The sequence below is a fragment of the Eubalaena glacialis genome, chromosome 1 (genome assembly GCF_028564815.1).
Source record: "Eubalaena glacialis isolate mEubGla1 chromosome 1, mEubGla1.1.hap2.+ XY, whole genome shotgun sequence".
Classification (NCBI taxonomy): domain Eukaryota; kingdom Metazoa; phylum Chordata; class Mammalia; order Artiodactyla; family Balaenidae; genus Eubalaena; species Eubalaena glacialis.
In genome coordinates, this window is record NC_083716.1 from 182,212,274 (window position 1) to 182,240,155 (window position 27,882).

At 37.5% G+C, this 27,882-nt stretch overlaps 1 protein-coding gene across 2 annotated transcripts in view; it reads right to left on the bottom strand.

The window, feature by feature from the left end:
- Window positions 1-27,568, bottom strand: part of ATF2 (activating transcription factor 2) — a 76,320-nt gene extending 48,752 nt beyond the window's left edge. For both annotated transcript variants that reach the window (XR_009700423.1, XM_061185158.1), the window contains exons 1-4: window positions 27,431-27,568; window positions 18,928-19,028; window positions 10,059-10,133; window positions 3,445-3,514 (exon numbers count right to left, since the gene is read on the bottom strand). Coding sequence is in view for 1 of the 2 variants with exons in the window: in XM_061185158.1 (XP_061041141.1) it covers window positions 3,445-3,514; window positions 10,059-10,090 (102 nt within the window). In the remaining variant the exon portion in view is untranslated. The remainder of the gene's footprint in view (window positions 1-3,444; window positions 3,515-10,058; window positions 10,134-18,927; window positions 19,029-27,430) is intronic.
- Window positions 27,569-27,882: the final 314 nt, after the last annotated feature.

A 27,882-nucleotide genomic window follows, 5' to 3' on the forward strand; every position in this document is an offset into this window, starting at 1 on the left:
GTGTAATTTTTCTCAGCAATTTTAAAATATCTTCTTGACCTGAAGACTATCTCATTTCCATTTGCCTTATTTCCCCTAATTTTACTGAGTCATTCTTTCACTGGTTCTATCTCCCAGATAGGGAGAAACGACAGCCTGGCCTTGGGAGTTGGGGTGGAGGCAGAAGATGGAAGGGATAGTTTTGGCACAGAGGCACCAAAAATGGGGAAGGTTAGATGGTACTAATTCAACTTCTTGGGTTCATCCTGAAGTCAAATCCTCCCTGATCTTTTGTTGGCTTCATTTGGAAGCTCTCTTAAGTAAATTTAAATGTAATTCTTTTTATTTAAAATGGCATGTATATTACTAAAGACTCAATCACAAAATAACAATGCCAACTATTTTAAGCAGAAAAGGATAGGACAAGGAATTAGGGACTGGTTTGAGACTGAGTTTCCACGAATGATTCCTAGAACAACACGGCAAAACTGGTCATGGTCCAAAGGCTGGCTCTAAAAACATATTGTATTAGCTGTAATCCAGGGATTAAAGAATCATGCTGTGTCTGTCCAATCTATTCCAGCAAAATGGAGGACTTGAGTAATACAACCTTTCCATTCAACTCGGTCCCAAATCCAAGGAGTAAATGTAATTTACCAGAATGAGTAAATCTGGTTGGTGGAACCTAAAATCATACCCAGAATTCTAGCTGAAAAGGATTTTAGAAATTGCAATTTTTATCTTTCCTGAATTTATAGAAAAATGTATACAAAATATATCTCCAAAATATATGTCAAATCAGTCTATTTCCCTATTTGTCCATTATTACCACCTAGTCAAAGCCACCACTATCTCTCTGACTGCTGCCAGTCTCTACTTTCACTATTAGCTCAGCAATGGCTTTTCACTGCTCTGTGAATAAAATCCAAATACCTTATCACAGTCAACAAAAGCCCTACAGGTTATGGACTCTTTTTATTCCCCTACATTGCTGACCTTATCTCCTACCCTTATCCTCATTAATCACTATATGCTCCAGCCGCAACAGTCATCTTTCTGTTTTTAAACACACCAAATCCATTTCTTCCCTACCAGCCTTTATATTTGCTGTTCCTTCAGTCTGGAAATCTCTTCCCCCAGGTATGTGCAGGGTTTGCTCCCACATCTTTATTCAAATGTCACCTTATTACAGAGGCATTCCCTGACCAACCTATCTAAAATATCACCAACCCTGGTAACTCCTACCTTTACCCTGCTCAACATCATTGGACACCATGTAAATTAAAATCTTTAGATACCACTATACCCTCACCAGAATGATTAAAATTAAAAGACTATCCAAAACAATCCTGAAAAAGGAGAACTAAATTGGAGAACTTACCCTACCTGACTGGAAGGCTTACTGTAAAGCTAGGGCAATCAAGACAGTATGGTACTGGCATAAAAGTTGACAGATTGATGAAAGGAACGGAATAGAAAGCTAAGAAATAGATCCACACTTACACAAATCATTTGATTTTCAGTAAAGGGGAGGAAGCAATTTAATGGAGAAAGGAAAATCTTTTCAACAAACAACACTGGAATATCTGAGAAACCATATGCAAAAAAAAGTGAGCTTCAACTCCTACCTCACACTATACACAAAAATTAATTCAAGATGCAAAAGAGACCGAAATGAAAAACCAAGCTTTCAGAGGAAAGCAATGGAGAATATCTTTGTGACTTAAGTTTAAGCAAAAGTTTCTTAGATAAGTCACAAAAACCAACAACCAAAGAAGAGAAAAAATTAATACATTAGACTTCATTAAAATTAGAAACATCTGTTCATCAAAAGATACTATTATGAAAATCAAGTTGGAAACCACAGACCTGGAGAAATATTTGATGATAGACTGGTACCCAGGATATTTACAGAACTCATACAACTCAATAATTAAAAGACAGGCAACCTAATTTTTAAAAACAAGTAGAAGATTTGAAAAGATATTTCACGAAAAGTAAAGTATACGAATGGCCAATAAGCACATGAAAAAGTGCTCATTTTTTCATCAGTCAACAAAGAAATGCAAAGTAACACTTTATATATCAGTATACACACAATGAAAATGGCTAAAATTAAAAGACTGACACCAAATGTTGGCAAAGATATGATACAACAGGACCTCTCATAGACTGTTGGTGGAAATGCAAAGTGATACCTCTGTTTTGGAAAGCAGTTTGGCAATTTCCTATTATATATTACCTATGATCCCACCACTACTCTCCTAGGTACTCACCCAAGAGAAAAGAAAGCATGCATTCATTCAAAGACTTACACATAAATATTCACAACAGCTTTATTTGTAACAACTAAAAACCGGAAATAAGACAAATGTCCATAAACAAGTGAATAAATAAACTAATGGTGAAATAAGGAAATACTGTTCCTCAATGAAAAGGAATTAACTACTAATCACATAGCATGGAGAAATTGTAAATTAACTATGTGGAAGGAAAGAATCCAGTCAAAACTACATACTGTATGATTCCATTTATATAAAATTCTGGAAAATACAAACTAACCTATAGTGACAGAAGGCAGATCAATGGTTGACAGGGATGGGAGGGAGGTATAACAAATAAGCATGAGGAAACTTTTGGGGATGATGAATATGTTCACTATCTTAATTGTGGTGATGGTTTTATGGGTACATACATATGTTAAAATGTATCAAACTGTACACTATAAGTATGTGCAGTTTATTGTATATAAATTATACCTCCATTTAAAATATCAGCTAAAGAAAACAATGAGAACCAAAGAAACACTTTAATACTTATTTATGATTTATAGTTTGTATATTTAAGTACTCTGTAATTTTACTACACATTAAATTTATTCTTTCATTCCTTAGTGTCTATAGTTATTTTAAGATTATTATAACACTAATAGATTAATAATTTAATGGCCTATTAAAAAACACTGAAATATTATTTTCTGTAACAACACTAAAATATTATTTTCTAAAAATGCTTCCACACATGCTCTATATTAAAGATGTTATACTTAAGAACATTAATATATTAGTGATATGCTCAGAGGTAAACATTAGTTATTTTCACAAGAGTTCAGCAAGTAAACTAATTTTCATAAAAGATAATGTATATCTGATTTCCAATTAGGCAATTCACAATGATTTTCAACCAATAATGGTCAAATGAATATACTTTTAAGTCCTGGATTTTCTCCAGATTTTCCATCTTTCCCTTACAAGACTTAATTTTTTTTTTTCCATATTAGATTGTATTCTTTAAAACTCAGATGTGCTATTGAGGAAAACTAATTTCTTCCCCAAATTTTTCTGGGTTATTTTCATTCTAACTCCAAAATTGTACAAAACATTGTAAAAGAATCCTTTTAATGACAACATATACTGTCATAAGTGTTTTACTAAACATGAATATACAAAACAATTTATATATTACCTGGCCACATCCAGGGGCAGTACATAGAAAGGGTTTGTCATCACTCATATTCCACAGGTCCTTGTATTGCCTATAGTAAAACATTAAGAAATGGCTAAATGTTTCACAGTACAGATTTTTAAATAAAGAACAACTTAAAATGTAATATTATTTGATTTTCACTAAGCTTATTACCTTCTATCTGAATGTGAAGTAAAACACTTTTACTGACATTTTAACCCCACCTTCCATTTTCTTATTATGAATAGAGACATGTAACATGCAGATTTTACACTACAGAAAAAAATACTAGGAACCCTGATCTATCAGGCTAAATCTTTCCTGTTCAGTAGCATAAGTGCAGAAAGAATGAAATAATTATAAGATAACCACTTTAAACCCCAATGAAATAATGGACTAGGTAACTATCATCAATGTCTGATAAAACAATCAGGAACAAAGGTGATGGGAACTTTATAATGGCTGGGTCAGGTTGACAGCATCTGAACTCACAGGTCAGTCTTAAATTAACATCACTAAAAGTGAGACAAACATTATGTGCCCCCTGATATGATGCAATAGAAAGCACACAAAGGATTCTTGGGGGGGAAAAAAGTCAAGCCTGAATCTAATCAAGCCTCTCTAGATCCAACTACAGGAAATATAGGAGATAGAAACACATGTCGTAAGGGGAGACAGCAGAAGCAAGAAGAACTACAATTCTGCAGCCTGTGGATCGAAAACCACATTCACAGAGAGACAGACAAAATGAAAAGGCAGAGGACTATGTACCAGATGAAGGAACACGATAAAAACCCAGAAAAACAATTAAATGAAGTGGAGATAGGCAACCTCCCAGAAAAAGAAATCAGAATAATGATAGTGAAGATGATCCAGGACCTCGGAAAAAGAATGGAGGAAAAGATCAAGAAGGTGCAAGAAATGTTGAACAAAGACCTAGAAGAATTAAAGAACAAACACCTAGAAGAATTAAAGAACAAACAAACAGAGATGAACAATACAATAACTGAAATGAAAACTACACTAGAAGGAATCAATAGCAGAATAACTGAGGCAGAAGAACGGATAAGTGACCTGGAAGACAGAATGGTGGAATTCACTGCTGAGGAACAGAATAAAGAAAAAAGAATGAAAAGAAACGAAGACAGCCTAAGAGACCTCTGGAACAACATTAAACGCACCAACATTCACATTATAGGGGTCCCAGAAGGAGAAGAGAGAGAGAAAGGACCCGAGAAAATATCTGAAGAGATTATAGTCGAAAACTTCCCTAACGTGGGAAAGGAAACAGCCACCCAAGTCCAGGAAGCACAGAGAGTCCAGGCAGGATAAACCCAAGGAGAAACATGCCGAGACACATAGTAATCAAACTGACAAAAATTAAAGACAAAGAAAAATTATGGAAAGCAACAAGGGAAAAACGACAAATAACATACAAGGGAACTCCCATAAGGTTAACAGCTGATTTTGCAGCAGAAACTCTACAAGGCAGAAGGGAGTGGCAAAATATATTTAAAGTGATGAAAGGGAAGACCCTACAACCAAGATTACTCTACCCGGCAGGATCTCATTCAGATTAGACAGAGAAATCAAAAGCTTTACAGACAAGCAAAAGCTAAGAGAATTCAGCACCACCAAACCAGCTCCACAACAAATGTTAAAGGAACTTCTCTAAGAGGGAAACACAAAAGAAAAGGGCCTAGGAAAAAAACCCATAACAATTAAGAAAATGGTAATAGGAACATACATACCGATAATTACCTTAAACGTGAATGTATTAAATGCCCCAAGCAGAAGACACAGGCTCACTGAATGGATACAAAAATAAGACCCATATATATGCTGTCTACAAGAGACCCACTTCAGACCTAGGGACACATACAGACTGAAAGTGAGGGGATGGAAAAAGATATTCCATGCAAATGGAAATCAAAAGAAAGCTGGAATAGCAATACTCATGTCAGATTAGACTTTAAAATAAAGAATGTTGTAAGAGACAAGGAAGGACACTACATAATGATCAAGGGATCAATCTAAGAAGAAGATATAACAATTATAAATATATATGCACCCAACCTAGGAGCACCTCAATACATAAGGCAACTGCTAACAGCTATAAAAGAGGAAATTGACAGTAACACAATAGTGGTGGGCTTTAACACTTCACTTACACTAATGGACAGATCATCCAGACAGAAAATTGATAAGGAAACACAAGCTTTAAATGACACAATAGATCAGATAGATTTAAATGACATCTACAGGACATTCCATCCAAAAACAGCAGATTACACTTTCTTCTCAAGTGCACACGGAACATTCTCCAGGATAGATCACAAGCCTCAGTAAATTTAAGACAACTGAAATCATATCAAGCATCTTTTCTGACCACAACGCTATGAAATTAGAAATCAGTTACAGGGGAAAAAACGTAAAAAACACAAACACATGGAGGCTAAACGTTACTAAATAACCAAGAGATCACTGAAGAAATCAAAGAGAAAATCAAAAAATACCTAGAGACAGATGACAACGAAAACAAGACGATCCAAAACCTATGGGATGCATCAAAAGCAGTTCTAAGAGGGAAGTTTATAGCAATATAATCCTACCTCAAGAAACAAGAAAAATCTCAAATAAACAACCTAACCTTACACCTAAAGGAACTAGAGAAAGAAGAACAAAAATACCCCAAAGTTAGCAGAAGGAAGGAAATCATAAAGATCAGAGCAGAAATAAATGAAATAGAAACAAAGAAAACAATAGCAAAGATCAATAAAACTAAAAGCTAGTTCTTTGAGAAGATAAACAAAATTGATAAACCTTTAGCCAGACTCATCAAGAAAAAAGAGGGAGAGGATTCAAATCAATAAAATTAGAAATGAAAGAGGAGAAGTTACAATGGACACCGCAGAAGTACAAAGCATCACAAGAGACTACTACAAGCAACTCTATGCCAATAAAATGGACAACCTAGAAGAAATGGACAAATTCTTAGAAAGGTATAATCTTCCAAGACTGAACCAGGAGGAAATAGAAAATATAAGCAGACCAATCACAAGTAATAAAATTGAAACTGTGATTAAAAATCTTCCAACAAACAAAAGTCCAGGACCAGATGGCTTCACAGGTGAATTCCATCAAACATTTAGAGAAGAGCTAACACCCATCCTTCTCAAACTCTTCCAAAAACTTGCAGAGGAAGGAACACTCTCAACTCATTCTAAGAGGCCACCATCACCCTGATACCAAAACCAGACAGAAATACTACAAAAAAAGAAAATTACAGACCAATATCACCGATGAATATAGATGCAAAAATCCTCAATAAAATACTAGGAAACAGAATCCAACAACACATTAAAAGGATCATACACCATGATCAAGTGGGATTTATCCCAGGGATGCAAGGATTCTTCAATATATGCAAATCAATCAATGTGTGTGATATACCATATTAACAAATTGAAGAATAAAAACCACATGATCATCTCAATAGATGCAGAAAAAGCTTTTGACAAAATTCAACACCCATTTATGATAAAAACTCTCCACAAAGTGGGCATAGAGGGAACCTACCTCAACATAATAAAGGCCATATATGACAAACCCACAGCAAACATCATTCTCAATGGTGAAAAACTGAAAGCATTTCCTCTAAGGTCAGGAACAAGACAACAATGTCCACTCTCGCCACTATTATTCAACATAGCTTTGGAAGTCCTAGCCACGGCAATAAGAGAAGAAAAATAAATAAAAGGAATACGAATTGGAAAAGAAGAAGTAAAACTGTCACTGTTTGAAGATGACATGATACCATACCTAGAGAATCTTAAAGACGCCACCAGAAAACTCCTAGAGCTAATCAATGAATTTGGTAAAGTTGCAGGATACAAAATTAATGCACAGTAATCTCTTGCATTCCTATACACTAATGGTGAAAATTCTGAAAGAGAAATTAAGGAAACACTCCCATTTACCACTGCAACAAACAGGATAAAATACCTAGGAATAAACCTACCTAGGGAGACAAAAGACCTGTATGCAGAAAACTATAAGACACTGATGAAAGAAATTAAAGACGATACCAACAGATGGAGAGATATACCATGTTCTTGGATTGGAAGAATCAACATTGTGAAAATGACTATACTACCCAAAGCAATCTACAGATTCAATGCAATCCCTATCAAATTACCAGTGGCATTTTTTTACAGAATTAGAACAAAAAATCTTAAAATTTGTGTGCAGACACAAAAGACCCCCAATAGCCAAAGCAGTCTTGAGGGAAAAAAATGGAGCTGAAGTAATCAGGCTCCCTGACTTCAGACTATACCACAAAGCTACAGTAATGAAGACAATATGGTACTGGCACAAAAACAGAAATATACATCAATGGAACAGGATAGAAAGCCCAGAGATAAACCCATGCACCTATGATCAACTAATCTACGACAAAGGAGGTAAGGATATACAATAGAGAAAAGACAGTCTCTTCAATAAGTGGTGCTGGGAAAACTGGACAGCTACATGTAAAAGAATGAAATTAGAACACTCCCTAACACCAAACACCAAAATAAACTCAAAATGGATTCAAGACCTAAATGTAAGACCAGACACTATAAAACTCTTAGAGGAAAACATACGAAGAACACTCTTTGACATAAATCACAGCAAGATCTTTTTTGATCCACCTCCTAGAGTAATGGAAATAACAACAAAAATAAACAAATGGGACCTAATGAAACTTATAAGCTTTTGCACAGCAAAGGAAACTATAAACGAAACGAAAAGACAACCCTCAGAATGGGAAAAATATTTGCAAACGAATCAACGGACAAAGGATTAATCTCCAAAATATATAAACAGCTCATGCAGCTCAATATTAAAAAAACAAACAACCCAATCAAAAAATGGGCAGAAGCCCTAAATGGACATCTCTCCAAAGAAGACATACAGATAGCCAAGAGGCACATGAAAAGCTGCTCAACATTACTAATTATTAGAGAAATGCAAATCAAAACTACAATGAGGTATCACCTCACACCAGTTAGAATGGGCATCATCAGGAAATCTACAAACAACAAATGCTGGAGAGGGTGTGGAGAAAAGGGAACCCTCTTGCACTGCTGGTGGGAATGTAAATTGATACAGCCACTATGGAGAACAGTATGGAGATTCCTCAAAAAACTAAAAATAGAATTACCATGTGACCCAGCAATCCCACTACTGGGCATATAACCAGAGAAAACCACAATTCAAAAAGACACATGCACCCCAATGTTCACTGCAGCACTATTTACAATAGCCAGGTCATGGAAGCAACCTAAATGCCCATTGACAGACAAATGGATAAAGAAGATGTGGTACATATATACAGTGGAGTATTACTTAGCCATAAAAAGTAACAAAATTGGGTCATTTGTAGAGACGTGGACAGACCTAGAGACTGTCATACAGAGTGAAGTAAGTCAGAAAGAGAAAAACAAATATTGTATATTAACGCATATATGTAGAATCTAGAAAAAATGGTACAGATGAACCGGTTTGCAAGGCAAAAATAGAGACACAGATGTAGAGAACAAACGTATGGACACCAAGGGGGGAAAGTGGGGGTGGGGGTGGGATGAACTGGGAGACTGGGATTGACATGTATACACTAATATGTATAAAACAGATAACTAATAAGAACCTGCTGTATAAAAAATAAATAAATAAAATTTAAAAAGAATCTTCTAACCTAAAAAAAGAAAAAAAGAAAAACATGTCAAACAACATCACCAAGCTGGAATTAGCCAAATTCTACAGGACAAAAGACCTGGTTTCTTCAAGAAATAAATGTCATGGGGAACTAAAGAAAAGAGGAGGTAGAGGGGAACTGTTTTAGATTAAAAGAGGTCTAATAAACATACTAAACAAAATGCAATATGGGGACTTTCTTGGATCCTGATTTGAACCAAACAACTACAAAAAGACATTTTTGAGTCAAGATTATTTTCCTACTTTTTGATATAGACTTAAAGTTTCCAATTATTCCTTCCCTTAACTTGTAGGTTTTTGTTTTTGCTTTCTTCATAGAAATTACATGTAACAACTATATTTGACAACTAAAAATTCTGTAACATTGTTTCTTTTTCAACACTAGTTTGTTAACCTTTCAGAAATAAGTTTCCCTTCAGGAACAGAGATGACAATCACTATCATGGCCAAATTTGGGAAATGCTAGAATACTGTTTTTTGGGGGCAGGACTTTTCAGACTTTATATGTTCAAGAGAAATGACCAGAAGAGCACCTAGAATACAGCATTTTTGCCACATCCAGTTTCTATTTGAACCTTTTTCACAGAACATTTCATGGGACTAGTATTATTTGGAACTCATTTTAGGAGAAATCAAAACCCTAAAATATGTTTATGCTTGTCATAGTTAAGTGTATTTTGATGCTCTATTTGATAATTTTAAAATACAATAGAAGTAGTAGCTAAACTACATACTAGATAAGTATTTTCTTATTTATGAAAAACACTTGAAATATTTATCTAGAAATAGCCTATAAGAATTTTTATAATCTAAAATATGAAAAGAGCACAAAATACCAAATATTGCATACACACCTGGCAGAATTCACATGTAACTTGAATTTCATAAGTTGTACAACTTATCACGTCCTCTTTTTCATGGCAAGGATACTGAAAAATGAAGTGGTTTCACACTGTTAAATATAGTTTTGAAACATTTCTTGAAACATAGTAAAACAATAAAAACACTCAAATAATTACACTCTTTGTAACACTACTGTCATCCAAAAACCCACTCACTATTAGGAATCTTTATAATAGAGCACTGCTCCTAAAATATGAACACCCATATAAATGCCTTAAACATAGGTATTAATATATCCAACTCCACCATAAAGAGGGTAAAAGAGAAACATTTAACTTAGCCTTTAGGACTGTGGTTGAAAAGCAGTAATTAAAAGAGTGAAAATCCTGACTTTTGACGTCTGATGAAAAGACGAGATCTAGTATTTCAAAATATCTATTCAGAAAGCTTTAAGTTTTAAAAAATGTAGTCAGTGATGGTCTGGTTCTCAGCCTAATTCATCACTATTTTGTCCCATAATGTAATGATAGTTGATCTTTCTAAGAAGCTCCCTCTTCCCTAACTTTACAGCTTACTTATTTGACATTAGCTTAAGGACAAGTACAACATAGTTGATCTATACTGATAGCTGATCTATATGAGGAGCTCCCTCTTCCCTAACTTTATAGCTTACTTATTTGAGATTAGCTTAAGGACAAGTACAACATACTTAAACTACCCAGGGTCAGTGGCTCATCTTTAAACTCTGCTAATCCTCCATTACATTCACTGAAACCCTGTGTAGTGGCAAACAGAGTTAACTATATGCTTATCCAAATAAGCCAATGGTACACAGAGAAAATTTTTATTTTACATAATTTTGCTTATAAATGTGGTGTCAAGAATGTCCTGCTCAAAATTGGGTAATTCCTGTGGGGAAATGTGTAAATAGCTACAGTTCTGAGTCCTGGAGTCAAAGATGGTCTGATATAGGAGACAGGAAGAAGAAAGTTCTTTTCCTGGTCCCAGGCAAAACTTGTATCTATCTGGTAAGGTTACATTTCATCATTCACATTCAACTTTACCATGTTGCCTGTGAGAAGAGGGGAAAAAACACTAGAATAATCAAAAGGAAACCTATAAAAGTTATGCTTCAGTCATTACCAGTAGAATGTGAACTCAATGAAGACAAGGAACTTATCTTTGGGTTAACTACCTGAAACAGTGCCTAGCTTATAGTAGCATTTACTCATTAAATATTAAGGAATGAATAAACAGCCATATGATATGAAAAAGTCAGATAAATTTACTTTAAGTTATCTAACTCAAAAAACTTCTAAAACTAATAAATGCAGTTCATATTGCTTTGAAAAATCAAAGCAATATTTAAACTCAGTTAAGTTCAAGAAACATTTAAACACCAAACTCATGCCAAGACACAAAGGTGAAAAAACAAACAGTCCAAAAAAAACCAAAACAAAACAAACAGTCCCTCCACTTTGAGAAACTTTCAGTCAAGCAGAAGAAAGAATACAGAAATATAATTTCAATTCAATTTGGTAAGAATAACAGTTAAATTATTAAAAATATACAGGTAGTGCAGGGACCAATCCGATAGTTCTAGAAAAACTCTGAGGGAATTAACCCTTCGTATCCTCCTCTCTGATCTTTTCCACACCCCCATGACTACTATTGTCCCATTCTTCTACAAAAGGTGTTCCTTACCTGCAGTAAGGAACTTCTATAGTTCCTTTCCCACAGTCTAGGAACTAGACTATTTCCTAGCCAACCAATAAAAATTCCCATTCCTTATACTATTTCCTAATACCTAGCTGAGGTCTGTAAATATAAGTCAAAGCACCTTGACACATAAATGATGACAGTTCTTCTGGGAGGCTTAAAAATGCTATCTCTTTGTTAATCTAACTGAATCTCAAGCCTCTAAATCGAGGTTTATCTCCCTTTTACATCAAGGGCGGAAATATGCTCCTAGGAAAGCATGGGAAGGAGGCTTTGTTCAACTATAAATTGTCAGAGAAGACAGACTGCAGATAGTGAACTGTTACTATACCACACCGCTCTCTGGCAAGCATCCACAACCTATACTGGTAGGAAGAATACACAGGAGGGTTCTAGGCAAGATTTAAAAGAAGCCAGTTTCTTTGGTTTCTCTAATCTCTCTCTTAACTCTTCTTCTAACACTCCTTCATCTTCCCTACCCTAATGATTTACTGCCAAAGTTCCCCCTTTTGTCTTTCAACCAACAAATATTTGAGTATCTACTTTGTGCTTTGCACTATGCTACATGCTAGGGATGCAGTGGTGAACTAAGATAGATTCTGCCCTCAAGAAGCTTCCAGGATAGTGAAGGAGCTTATGCTAGCTAATCAAGCATCCAGCTCAGACTCCTCTATCCAGTTTCTAAGACAATTCCACATATAAACACATGTATGTTCCTCATATTTTCTCTATTTCATTGCTATAGGCATTTTATTTTAGAACTCCAAACTTGGTTAAAGGTATATTTTAAATTTTGTTTGTTATAACACAGCCATAGAAATATCCACCACTAGGTATCCCACATAAATGATCAATCTTACATAATTCTAAAAAACCTTTAAAGCTCAAGTTTAATTGGGGTTCAGAAAGAGGTCATTGTTATTTCTGGATAATATGAACTAAATTATGCTTACTGAATTAAGATGTTGTAAGGAACTTTAAATTTGCTCCCAGAAAAATACAGAAGAAAAAAAAAGTCACCCAAAATACTATCATTCAGAGATAACTACTGTCTAACATTCCAGAGTACATATTCAGTCTTATTAATGTATAAAGATAAATAAAAATTTTTTTAATTGTAAAAAGAGCATTACAACTTCCTTTAAAACACAATTATCTAAATTCTGCCACACCATCAAATAGTAGATGTCATTTTTAATGGCTATATAGTATCCCACCACACAGATATGACATATTTATAACTAATTCTCTACTACTGGGTTTTTATCATCAGTGAATATCTTTGAGGACAAATCTTTGTGTAACATCCACATGAGATAAAGAATAGGGATGGCACCAGCCCAGGATAGGATATCAGGGCCCAAGCAGGAGGATATCTACTTGATGAGGAGGAGGGGGTCTGGTGGCAACAGGCAATTCATTACATACACATGCAGGTATTAATTGAATAAGTGAATTTATCAAGGATATAGTAGATGAAGGTAAATTCACACTACAGGTGAAGGTAATTACACAGAATGAACCCTGGTACTGGATGAGATTTGGAGATATTCATGTGTACTCACGACTTTCAATATAAATATACAGATATAGAAATACAGATGATAATATGTGTATATACATGCATATATATTCACATACTTCCCTAGCTGTGTCACTGAGAGGGCCTGGGAGCACTGATACCCCAATAGCAATAAGCCCTCCAGACCTTGATGTCAAAATACTATTCTCCACCAAAAGGAACCTGGGATCCTTGAAGAATTAGCTGATTCCGAGGCTAAAGCAGGAATAATACATGATGGGCCTTGAATACCTTGTGCAAGAAAGTAAAGAAGCACTTATGGATTTAGCCAGAAAGTGGCCAAATCTCAGACAATTTGAGATTCAAAATAAATGATAGTAATAGATCATACTGTGAATAAGATAGGATTCCATTAATCTGATATAAAAGATACATACCAATGTAGAAATGAAAATGTGATAAGACAAGATGTTTATATCCTCTCAAAGTATCTCCTTATAAAATACATTCTAATTACTAAAGGCAAAAGAGTAATATACAGTACAAAAGCCTGGCAAATATCACTTTACTCAAGTGATCCAAGTTAACAACACTAAACATAAGGAAACTCAATATCAATATCATTGCAACCCTTCGGTTGCAATAAGGAGGACACAGCATCACTTTCATAATAGTCATGCCAAAGATACATAACCTGAGTCTAATCATGAAGAAATATTACACAACACCAAATTGAGGTAAACTCCTCAAATAACTGGGCCATAATCTTCAAAAGTGTCCAAGTCATCAAAGTCAAGGAAAGATCAAGGAACTGCTTCAGACTGAAAAAGACCAATGAGACATGATAACTAACTGCAACATGAGATTCTAGACTGAATCCTTTTGCTATAAAGGACAGACATTATTGGAATAACTGGCAAAACTTAACTGTAATCTACAGATTAGATGGTAGCAATATTTCAAAGTTAATTTCTTGATTTTCATGGTTGTATTATGGTTTTGGAGGAGAGTGTCTTATTGTAGAACGTAAAGTATTTGGGCGAATGGGACATCATGCTAGCAACTTACTCTTAAAAGGTTCTGGACTAAAAAACTTAAAAATAAAAAAGGAAAAACTTACAGAAGGAGGGACTTCCCTGGTGGCGCAGTGGTTAAGAATCCGCCTGCCAATGCAGGGGACACGGGTTCGAGCCCTGGTCTGGGAAGATCCCACATGCCACGGAGCAACTAAGCCCGTGTGCCACAACTACTGAGCCTGCACTCTAGAGCCCGCGAGCCACAACTACTGAGCCCGTGTGCCACAACTACTGAAGCCCGCGTGCCTAGAGCCCATGCTCCGCAACAAGAGAAGCCACCGTAGTGAGAAGTCCGTGCACCGCAACGAAGAGTAGCCCCCGCTCGCCACAACTAGAGAAAGCCTGTGCGCAGCAACGAAGACCCAATGCAGCCAAAAAATAAAATTAATTAATTAATTTAAAAAAAAACTTACAGAAGGAGTTTAAATTATATATAAATAACATGCACTGTAATAATTCACTATATAACCATTATATAATTAGTATCATGTAGTTTTTAGCAGTAGTTATGAGAAAAATACTAAAATACACAGATTCTCTAACAATTCTCTGCTTGCTGCCGGTTTATAACCTTCATGTTATGAGATGTCAAAGAACAGGGACTTCCCTGGTGGTCCAGTGGTTAAGACTCTGTGCTCCCAATGCAGGGGGCACGGGTTCAATCCCCGGTCGGGGAACTAGGATCCTGTATACCTCACCACGCGGCCAAAAAAAAAAAAGAGAGAGACAGAGGTGTCAAAGAACAGAAAAACTATGTTCTGTACTGAAAAGTTAAGAGCAAACTTAGTAGAACAATTTCTGTATCTGAATAAAGACTCAAAGGGTAGTGTTAGACAATTATTTGTCCTATAGGTAACTCCCTTGTTTAAAATCTGAAATGTGAGTTAAACCTATTAAGCAAAATAGACACTCCTTTAGGCTGTAGTATCACTATTCCCATGCCATTTTGAATTATATCATTCAAATGATGCAGCTGATAAAAATATCTGCTTTTCTTACATCTCATCAAAAACAAGTAAGAAGGAAACCAGTTCACTTCACAGAAAATAGTGTGAGTCAAGTGGGAGCAGGACATTCCTAAGATACTGGTGGTCTCCCCCGAAGGGGACAGCCAAGCCCTGTCTGTCTTGGGTGTTGACAATGTGGACAAAAATGCCAAAGGTATGATAGGATCTATCCTCTGCCTCTCTCCATGTTCCTGACCAAGAAACAAAGGACTTGAGACTCTCAAAAATATTTGGAAGAAAATTTCTACCCATCTCCACTATCCACTCATTCAGTCTCCCAAATAGGAGGAGAAATAACTTGGTGAACTTGAGAAAAGGGTTATTATGGATATGTAACTCAGGGCCCTCTTGGCTCCTGAGTTCATTTCTCACAGAAAGATATGGGAAAGACTACAGCCCTTCACTACATGGCTGGATAAACATCTAATCTGTAGACCTCCCTAACCCTCTGGGGTGAGGCATCCACTGTCTTTACACTTGAGGTAAAAGTTCATTTCAGGCTTAGGTCCAAAACATGTTCTCCAGTCCAGACCTATCAGCAATAAAGCTGGTATCTATTTTTATTCTTTTAAAATTTTTAACATATAAATCATTTTTGGACACAAACACACGCCCCTGGTAAAAATCAAACAGTACAAAAGGATATACAGTATAAAGTAAGTCTCCTTCCTTTTTTCCCACCCCTGACCTCAGTCCCAATTTCCAAAGATAACCACTCTTACCAGTTACTATGTATTTTTCCAGAGATAATCCATGTATTTACAAGTATATTATATACGTGTATATCAAATTTTTATACAAATTGTGGCATACTATACATGCTGTTATGAATTCTGCTTTTTCATTTAACAATATATCACAGCTGGTATTTTAATGCCCCCATCCACCAAAAAAAAGAAAATAGTGTGAGTAAATGAATCTTTGAAAACAGGGGTGGGGGGAAATGAAACAATTTCTGGTGACTAATTTCAGAAATCACTAGAGTCTAAAATGTGAATTTGACTGATCTTCTAGTTACTTATAGAACTACAAATGCTGTATGTAACCTCTTACATTTAAAGCATGTACTCAAGTTTCAAAGCAGATTTCTAAAATATGGATATTACTAACTGTTACACACAATGTACAGATTTCCCAAACATTTCTAATACAAATAATTTATTTTATGAAATTTATTTGGAAGACATTTGACTATTTTGTACCCGATACTACATTAAGAATAAGAAAGATGGTCCCTGACCTCAAAATCAGATTAGTAAGGAAAACAAAGAAGTGAAAATAGTAATACTAATTCAGTGATATATATATAATAATAGATATACACAAGCGCTACAGAAACATAGGGGAATAAAGGATATACTGGAGCTGGTCATCTCTCCTCTGCACCCATAATCCCCTTTTAGAGCCAGACTGCCAGCAAAGGGCAATCCTGTATTTCCATGGCCTGACATACCTGTTTCAGGTGAACCAGAGGAGACACCTGAACAGTCAAGCCAATCAGATTACCTCTTCAGGAAACGTGTAAAAAGAAAAAAATAATAATAATAAATCAGCCAAACAGAGGTATACACTAGACATTCAAAATCATACTCAGGACTGGTAGACATTTTCTGCCATGTTCATACTGATAAGAAATTAATGAGGGACTTCGCTGGTGGCGCAGTGGTTAAAGATCTGCCTGCCAATGCAGGGGACACGGGTTCGATCCCTGGTCCAGGAAGATCCGACTGCCGCGGAGCAACTAAGCCCGTGCACCACATCTACTGAGCCTGCACTCTACAGCCACAACTGAAGCCCGCGAACCTAGAGCTCATGCTCCACAACAAGAGAAGCCACCGCAATGAGAAGCCTGCGCATCACAACGAAGGGTAGCCCCCGCTCGACACAACTAGAGAAAGCTCGCTCCCAGCAACGAAGAACCAATGCAGCCAAAAGTAAACACATTAATTAATTTAAAAAAAATTAATGAAAGCCAGAATGGAGTAGGCACAGAAAAACAGGGACGAAAAACCAGGTAGCCAAGATGAAGGAAAGAAGTTTCTGCAATGCCTGACTATGCTTTCTGTGACTGGGTCATGTGAGAATCTTCTGTATCCTGAGTATGAGGGGTTTTTTTTGTTTTTTTTTAAGGTTGAATTTATCTGATTTTCTACCCACTAACTAAGACTAGTACCTAGCCAACCCTGAAGAGAGGGTCTGCAAAGGGTACTGAAGGAAGTAATGCCTGGGCTTAGTCTTCTCAAAGAAATAAGAGATGATATTTTGGGCAGAGGAGACAGCATGTAGAAGCACAGTAAAGCAGAGTACACTGAAGGATCTCTAAGACCTTCTGATGGCTAAAGCATGGGATATATGATTGAAGGGAAGAGAGGTGAGGCGAGAGGGAAGCAAATCTCAAAGGGCCTTTAATACCCCAGTAAGGAGTTTGGAGTCCAACCTCACTCCCCCATCCCACCCACACCCTGAGGTTATAAACTATGGCCCTGCACCAAAATGTTGAGCTAAGAAAGTTTTTCCGTTTTTTAAATGGTAAGTGGGTAGGGAAGAAGAAGCAACAGAGACTATTATGTGACCCCCATAAAGCCTAAAAATCTTACTATCTGCCTCTTTAAAGAAAAAGTTTGCTTAATCCTGCTGTAAAAAATGGAAAGATTTTAAATAGGTGAATTAGATAATCAAAGGGGCATTTCTGCAACATCTCTAATGGAAGTGTGGAGGATGGATTGGTGAGAGTAACACTATGCATAAGAAAACCAGTACACGTTACTACTAGATTCAGGAAAGAGAATGATGGTTTATACTCAAGCAGTGCTAGTCAAAATGAGAGGAAAGGACAAGTTACGGAAAAAAATGTTCTTATGATAAGGCCTCTAATCCTTAACACTGTCTGCAGACCCTCGCGTGGACTCACCTCTGCCACCCACCCCAGTCTTATGATACCTTGATCTCTTGGCTGTAGTTAGGCAGACTTTTAATCAGCTCCCTCTCTCACCCTAGAGTGCTCTTACTTCCCACTCATCTGTTCCTTTCTTAGTTAATACCACTCACCTCTGATCTTCCTCCATCCACTATCCCCCTACCCTGAAATTCGGATGTCTCATTTACTTATTCAGCCAATAAATATTTATCGAGCACATGCAAGAGGGTAGGACTTTCTGTCCAAGATATTTTTGAAATATAGAAAATATCTCAAGGATTAACTCCTGTTACTATCCTTACAAAATCCTAGGAGAGTTGGGACTTTCATATTGGAACTCTTTGCTACAGAGGGCTCCCTAGTCAGACAAGTTTAGGACCCTCTGGGTTAAACAAAATTATGTATTTTTATGTAAAGTCTTCAGTGTGCTTTTATATGCTGATATGCACTGTAGCTCCAAAAGGATATTTCCAAATTTGCTGAACCTTAGGAATTTTTTTTACTAAACACTATCAATATGGTAGGACAACTAGCATTCTGAGGACTACCGTCTGGAAACACCTCTTGAACTTAATAATATTTGAGAGACAATCACAAAATAAAAGACCACTTTTGCAGTAAAAGCTTAAAATTTCTTACCTTTCTAGCTGGTGGGCCATGAGCTTTATTTACTCTTCTGCCAGGAATCCCTCAACTCTAATCAAGTAAGCAGTGCTTCTCAAGTTTCCATCTAAGTATCCCTAGGGCAAAGGAGAGGCAGAAAAGAGCAAACTCATTACTCTGCAAAATCTAAATAACTCCAGGGACTTCCCTGGTGGCACAGTGGTTAAGAATCTGCCAGCCAATGCAGGGGACACGGGTTCGATCCCTGATCCGGGAAGATCCCAAATGCGGTGGAGCAACTAAGCCCGGGCGCCACAACTACTGAGCCCGCCTGCCGCAACTACTGAAACCCATGCGCCTAGAGCCCGTGCTCTGCAACGAGAGAAGCCACGGCAATGAGAAGCCCACGCACCGCAATGAACACAACCAGAGAAAGCCCGCACGCAGCAACGAAGACCCAACACAGCCAAAAATAAATAAATTTAAATAAATAAATAACTCCACTACAAAAATTTGTAAAATGTTTATTTTATATTTTAAAATGCATGTGTATTTTGCCTTCCATTCCATTATTTTTTAGTATAAAAATTAAGGTTCCCTGCAAAATCCTTAATGCTCCAAGAAGATGGTTTACCTTGTGGCCCCCCATAATTCCTGGCACACTGCCACCTATCAGATGTGTAACAGTTTCAAGGATGGAAGCATGGCAATGGAATCTTGGTGAAAAGAGAAAAGTAAAACTTTTTAATATAACAGAAGGAAGAGGTAGTCACAGCTGATCTGCAAAACGGCAGTGCTGAATCTTGAGCGTCAAAATTCTTAAGAGTGGAGGTTAATGGTTCTTCTTGTGTCAGTGTGCTTCACACAACTGTTTATGTGCTTCTTATTTGGAAATGACTTTTTTATGCCTGTATCAGTTAGGATTAGGTTCAGCTGTGAGTGAGAAAACTCAAAATAACAATGGCTTAAATGAGTCAGAAGTTTATTTCTCTCACAAGAACACAGGCAGTCCAGAACCATGATCATTGGGAACCCAGGCTCCTTCTGTTTTGTTGTTCTGCCATCCTCAACATGTGGCGTCCTCTTCACGGTTTAAAATAACTGCTCAAGGTCTAGCCATCACATCAAATGGCAGGAAGGAAAATGGGGAGATGAGAGATAGCCTCCCTTTAAGGACACTTTTCAGAAATCTTATAGGAAACTTCTATTCTGGCCAGAACTTAAATCACATGGCCATAGCTAGCCAGGAAGCTGAGAAATACATTCTTTATTTCACCATATGCTTAGAAAAAAAAACTGGAGCATCTACAATAAGGAAAAAGAAGAGAATGAATATTGGTGGACAATTAGTTGTTTCTCTCATCATATGCAGCTCATTCTAAAATGTAAGATTGTTGGATACCTTGTAGAGATGTCTTATCAGTCCACTGAAGGGAGCTTTCAAAGGCAGAAACTCCTGCCAGTGGCCAAGGAGCAAGACCAATGTTAATAAGGACTTCTCTAAATATGCAAGACCAATCTGTACGTGACAGAGTAAGAAGGAAAACTATCTGAAGACCAGAATAACAATACAAGAGTAAAGCAACAACCTAAATAGTTGTAGTTTAGGAAGATAAACTCACTAGGCAGTCCACAAAACTTAGGAATGATTACATGGGACCGTTAGGTAAGTAATGGAGTGCCTAAGGTGAGATTGGGCAAGAACTTGGCAGAAAGTTCAGTTGCCAATTGCATTAGGAAAAGGCAGAGATCCCAGGAGCAAGATGTTAAAGGGAAAGTTGACCTTCCCTTACCTGAGGGCTGAGCTCCCATGCATGAGGGCCAAGTATGAACTTGGAGATTTCCTTATTGCACAGACTGTTGAAAAGAAGGGTTGCACTTTACCTTGAATAAGGTTGGCCAAAACAGCCTTAATATGTTTAAAACTTTTGATGCAAATACCAAAAGCTATAAGGACTCTCATTTCAAAATCGGCAACAAAATTGTTTTATATACAGACTGTTCCTTAAAGGAAAAGGGACCAGAACAGGGTATTTAGCTAGACAAATGTAAATTTGGGACTATGAATGGAGCAGCAATTCAAAAGACAAATGGCTCTGTGGGATAACTGTACTTACTACTGAAAATAATCCACATATAAGTGGATCCACGCAGTTCAAACCCATGTTGTTCAAGGATCAACTGTACTTATAAAAGAATGGTGTCAATATCTTGAAAAGCCAGAAATTATACTTCTTTCAACTATCTAAACTTATGAAGAAATATTTTAGGAATCAACTTAGAAATGTGCAAGAGTACACAGTTTATCAAATTTCTTTTCAGGAGTATATATATGAGTGTACTAGGCAGAATGGCCCCCCAAAGATGTCCACACCCCAATCCCTGGAACTTACGAATAGGTTATGTTACACAGCAAAATGGGCTTTGCAGATGTAAAAATCATCACAGATTCTAAAATAGGGAGATTATCCTGGGTTATCCAGATGGCCCAATCTAATCACATGAGCCAGTAAGAGTGAAGAACTTTCTCTGTCAGAGAGATTTTGGCAGTAGCAGAAGTCAGAGATAAGCATGAGAGAGACTTTACCTGCCATTACTGGAGGGGGCAGCACTGAAAGCATTTCAACTTCTATGAGTGAAGACAAGCCCTGGCTGACAGCAAGGAAAGAGGGACCTCAGTCTTAAAACTGTAAGTAGTCAACAATCCAAATGAACTGGGAAGTGGATTCTTCCTCAGAGACTCCAAAAAGAAAGAAAGAATGCAGCTCTGCTAACATACTGATTTTGGCTTTGTAAGACCCTATGTAGTGGGCCCAGCTGAGCCCACCTGGACTTCTGACAAACAAAAACTATGAGATAAATTTGGGTTGTTTTATGATGCAAAGTACGTAGTGATTTGTGAAACAGGAATAGAAAATAAAGTAAGCAAAAATGCTAATGTACTCAGGAGGATAGGCTTGTAGCCCAAGGAACCGCACAGATTCAGAGTTTTCTCTGTGCTCTAATTTCCTTCTCATATCTTGGTAAGTGCCACAAAATGCCAAGAAATGATCCTAGAGCTCTCACTAGGAACAGCAATATGGTCATAATAACGAACTTAAACCTAAGAAGTTGAAAACCTGTAGCTATAAGCTAGTAGGAATTCATTCCCCTTTGAGTTTCTAAATTAGGAAAAATTTAAATGGTATGATTTCACTACTATCCTCTCCAGGAAGAAAAAATATACTAGTTTCAGGATTGTCAAAAATAATAATTGAAAATAATACTGTATATGTAAAATATATCAAGTACAGTGCATGGCACTCATATAGTATCTATTCAGTTTATTAGAAGTTTTACTGTATTTTGACTTTAAATGTACATTTTTCTAATACTTAATTAATCTAAATCTTACTACCTTCTTTATTTTTAAAGCCAGAAGCTGAGAACTACATAGTTTAACTTTTAGACTGAAGATTTTTACATTAATCTTTAACCCATGAATTTGATGTTATCCCATAAGGTTATTTGGTACATAATGTTTTACTTCATCAATGTAAGGAAGTGAGAAAAATATAAGTTCAGCTTTAATGAGGAAAGCAGCAGTTTTTAATTGTTCCCCACTCACAGGAGACACGACAGATGTTCTTCACACATATCACAACTCCCAAGAATATACCAAAGTTTTGATGAAATTCCTCAAAGTTGATGGGATACATGAAGAGCATCACAGACTTTTCTCAATACTGTATTCATGAAAGTACATTATGAGTGCAGTTGGCCCTCCGGATTCAACAAACCTCAGATCAAAAATATTTGGGGGGAAGAAATTCCAGAAAGTTCCAAAAAGCAAATCTTGTATTTGCCTCCTGCCTGGTAACTATTTACATAGCATTTACATTGTATTAGGTATCATAAGTAATGTAGAGATGGTTTAAAGAATACGGGAGGATGTACTTAGTTTATATGCAAATACAATGCCATTTTATATAAGGGACTTGAACATCAACAGATTTTGGTATCTGCAGAGGATCCTGGAACCAAACCCCACAAATGCCAAGGGATGACTGTATGTGAATAGCGAAATCAGCCCAGTATCTCAAAATATTATTTAATAGTATCAGTAGTCCAATTTTTAAGTCAAACTTCATTTTTTCAAGTGAGTCTTGATTATTCCCAGACCTTTAATTCCTAGGTGAATTAAGGTAAGCAAGTTCTTGTTTTATAGTTTAAAATTACAACAGAACAACATTAGAAATATATAAATACAAAGAATTTACAGATTAATGGTTATGAATATGAACAGTGCTAATAAAGTTTTTACTAATAACATCATTTTAGATTTGGTAATCATATCAGTTATACAAAATAATGTCCATAGCATTATTTTTGCTCAAGGTAGATGTATAAAATGTACCTATTGGGGGGCTCCCCTGGTGGCGCAGTGGTTGAGAATCTGCCTGCTAATTCAGGGGACACGGGTTCGAGCCCTGGTCTGGGAAGATCCCACATGCCGCGGAGCAACTAGGCCCGTGAGCCACAATTACTGAGCCTGCGCGTCTGGAGCCTGTGCTCCGCAACAAGAGAGGCCGCGACAGTGAGAAGCCCGCGCACCACGATGAAGAGTGGCCCCCGCTTGCCGCAACTAGAGAAAGCCCTCGCACAGAAACGAAGACCCAACACAGCCAAAAATAAATAAATAAAAATAAATTAAAAATAATAAATTTAAAAAAAAAAAAAAGAGAGAGGTGGATTGTGAGCACTACCAGAGGCAGTTAAAAAAAAAAAAAAAGTACCTATTGATCATTGCTTTTCCTCACTAAAAACTTATCTTTGTAAAAGTAAAAAGAATAAATAGAAACTCACAGCTCACCAAGAATTACAATAATTCATAATCACCGCTTAGGAGTACATCAATAATAATTTCGCATTATGAAGAGGGCACAAATAAGATACAGATTATGTACAATTCCCATTACAATACTAGTAAGCTTACCTCCCCCCACACCATGCAAAGTACATCAAAATTCAGGTAAATGAAAGAGATATTACCTCAGAAGTAACCCTCAATCCAACATCCACACTTCAACAATCATTAAAACCTATCTTACAATGATAAAAGATACTAGTGACTCTCAACACCATGATTGAGAAATGATGCTGTACTTATATTAAATAATTAGTAAAGAAATCAAAAGAACAAACATTAGAAGTATGATGTTTTAATTTAATCATCTCTTCCACTATAGAGAGGAAGAAATGAAAGGTCTCACAGAAATGTTTATAGTGGGATTGGTGGAGCAGAAGAAAATGACAAATGGATTGCATGCAGATCATAGTATCATGACTTTATCATCTCAAAATGTGGATATGCTATACTGCATGAGTTTTATATAAAAAAAGTCTCACTTGGGAAGAAGGGATGTATATGGAACAAAAAATACAAGTTATTCTCTCACATGGATTTATGAAAATTCTAAGGTAGTATTATAAGTTCCACCACAAATTGTAAGTTCCTAGGGAAAACTCAACATTATTGCCAAAGCTACCAAATAGATGCCTGCTGTACTGCCTTCAAGCCACACCACATGCATGCCTGTTGGGGTTGTGATGGATTATTATTATTTTTGAATGAACTTTAACAATTATAATTACCATACCATATACTGAGTACTCATTAAGTTCCTGACACTGTTTCAAGCATTGTATATACATTAAATATTTGAATGTTCACAACAAGGCTATGAGTTAAGTATTATCTTTAAAGATAAGGAAACTGAGGCACAGAGAAGTTATATTATTTGCCCAAGGTGACACAGATAATAAGTGGTAGACTCATGACAACCTGATTAGTAACTACCCTAAAACATTGATTATATACTTACAATGAGCCAGAACATAATACTGAGGAAACAAAAACACAGTCAATTTGGCTGTAACATACATATTCTTTATTTGAAGGGTTACCTATATGGAATGTCATTATGAAGTTTAACAATTCACAAATGTATAGTTCAGAAAGAAGCTCTTATATTAAAACAAACTAGCATAAGACATCCAATGTGTAAACTATGTAAAACTGCAGAAAATTTAAGGATTATTGTTACTAGGATGCCAAAAGTTTCAGTAATCTTTGAGAAATAAAATCAGTGAAATGACAGAAAATATGAAATATACAATATCTGTCCCAGCACACAGATCACTGGCAGACAAATAACTACAGACTGTTATAGTCAACTAAATAAAACTTCTAAATAATATCACTTACTCACATTAATAATTCCTAGCTAAGTAATCCTACTTTTTTTAATAAGCGCAACTCCAAAGTTGGTAAAATTATGACAAAGTTGATGCAGTAACATTCTGATGACAGTGTAAACTTGCTCAACTCTTTGGGGAGGCAAAAATTTGGCAACTGTAGAAACATTTATATCCTTTGACCTAGAATCTCATTTGAGATTGGTATCTACAGAAACAATTCAAAATAAAAGATCTATGCACAGAGATGCTTAATTCAATGTTAAAACAGGCAGAAACTTAAAGTTATTTTCCTGTTGGACATTTAAAATTGAGGCAATTTTAGGAACTGCCCTGGTGGCGCAGTGGTTAAGAATCTGCCTGCCAATGCTGGGGACACGGGTTCAAGCCCTGGTCTGAGAAGATCCCACATGCCGCGGAGCAACTAATCCCATGCGCCACAACTACTGAGCCCACGTGCCACAACTACTGAAGCCCGCACGCCTAGAGCCCATGCTCCGCAACAAGAGAAGCCACCGCAATGAGAAGCCCGCGCACCGCAACGAAGAGTAGCCCCCGCTCGCAGCAACTAGAGAAAGCCCGCGTGCAGCACCGAAGACCCAACGCAGCCAAAAATAAATAAATAAATAAATAAACAAACAAATCAATAAGAAACAAACACCTATGTTCTAAATTACCACAATATTATAGTTTAAATAATTAAAAACTTAATGGTAGTAGCATCCTCTCAGAACAAGATTAAACATGTCTTAGGAAAGCAGCATACACAGCACTGTAAATTTGGAATATTCTTACAAACTATTTTACAAAGATTAGGATTCAATTATCAATGACCTTAAAGTTCCATGAACTTTCTTGTTTCTTGATCTGAAGAAGGGCATCTCTATTTTTTTTTTTTTTTGGCATCTCTATTTTTGAACACACTTTGTTCCTGCAGTTTTGAAAACAGTGTTTACAGTGGATTTTTCAAGTCACTGTAACAAATTTAAATTTAATTACAAAATATCATTGCTATTGCATTTGTCTTTCAGGGCACTTAACCCTACTGGGATGACTTTTTAGCAAGCTTCTCACCTTCACAGTTTTGGTACAACAGACCAAGGATATAGGCTTTCAGATTATGCCTAGAAAGACTATTACTGACAGTGGTTATAAATTTCTTCAGATAGGACAAAAAACGTGCTCAGAGGAACAGTTTTTGTTCTGATTTCAAATACATACATTAAATTTATTTACTGTTACTGTCTCCAAAATTTTAAATTCCTAAGAAATTGTAACTTTCACATAATAATTTACGTATTAGTCAATAGGCCTAAGGTCCATCAGGAGTAACCCCTTTTACTCCATCATATTCACAGTAGTTTTGCTCTTGGCCTGACCAGTTTTAAAACTCTTCATTAAGCAAAGACAATTTTATACTACCTAAAGGCACAAAAATAGTCCCCATCTCTTCCGTCCTCTGCCTCCTTCTAGCGTCAGTTCAACCAGCGAACACAGAAAACACACTCTCGGCCCTGGTCCCCAGGACATCAATTAAAAAAAAAAAAGCACAGGTGATTTCCCTACAGAACGTTTGCAGTCCACCCAGGAAGGTAAAAAAAAAAAGGGGGGGGGGAAATACCAGAATCAATCTGCACCCGCACCTCAGCCCCGCCCCATCTGGAAAAAGAGGGGGGTGGCGGGAGTGTGAAGGGGCAGAAAGGACAGAAAAGGCCGAGACTTCCAGCTCCCAGGTTCTGCATACCATTTGTTCCATCAGCTCCCACCGCGGCCAGAGACCCTGACCCTGTTTTCAGCCGCGCCTCCTGATCCTCCCCCTCGCCACCATCACATACAGTCCCCAACCACTGAGTGGGGAGACCAGAGCCGGCCCTCTTCCTGTTCAACCCAAGGACTGAAGGGGGCTCTCCCTGCACCCTCGGCAAATCCGACGTGTGCCCCAGGGATCTCCGAACTGACCAGACAAGGGGACGATATATCAGGGGGAGGGGTCTAAGAGGAGCCGTTATTCCTTTTTCCTCCTCTTCAAGAAAGCGCGCGAGCGGGGAGGGGCCGGAACAACAAATGCCAGTTACCTAACGGTCCGGCCTGGCCGGCCGGGCTCCCTAAGCCGACGCCGCGCGGGCCGCTAAAGCTGCAGCACAGCCACAGCCGCCCCGAGGGCTAGGCACGGGCAGGAGCGCCCGAGGTGATGGGAAGCGGGGGGTGGGGACTATGGTGAGCGACGTCGCCATGTTAGTGCCTTCTTTCTCCGTATCCCTACAGTCTCCAGTCCTGCGGCCCTCTCCTCATCACTACTCACCTTTCCAGGTCACTAGTTCATGCTTCTTTCGGTCGCTGGGGAGACCCGAGCTCAGCGGTGTTTACAAACCACCCCTGGAGGAAAGGACTGAACCGCACTTTAAAGGCCACGGGCTCCCACAGGCTTCCGTCCTCTCTCGCGAGATCGGACTGACAACCCTTCTCTCCGCCCCACTCCCGGCATCCCTCCTTTCTTCTCGCGCCCCTCCCCTCCACGCACACGCCCCTTCTTGCCTTCCTTCAGACAGAGCGCCTCCGGATCAGGTGGTTCAGTCAGGCTTAAGGAAGGGGGCGGGAACCAAAGAATACTCGGGCGCTGGTTATTGGATACAGAACCCGAAGGGCGGGAAGCAGTTCTGGAGGGGGCGGGACCAGAGAGTTAGAAGAGTGGGGTCTCTGTACCCGGGAGCTGCAGAAGGTTGTGATTGGCAGCCGGCTGGAGGTGGGCGCGAG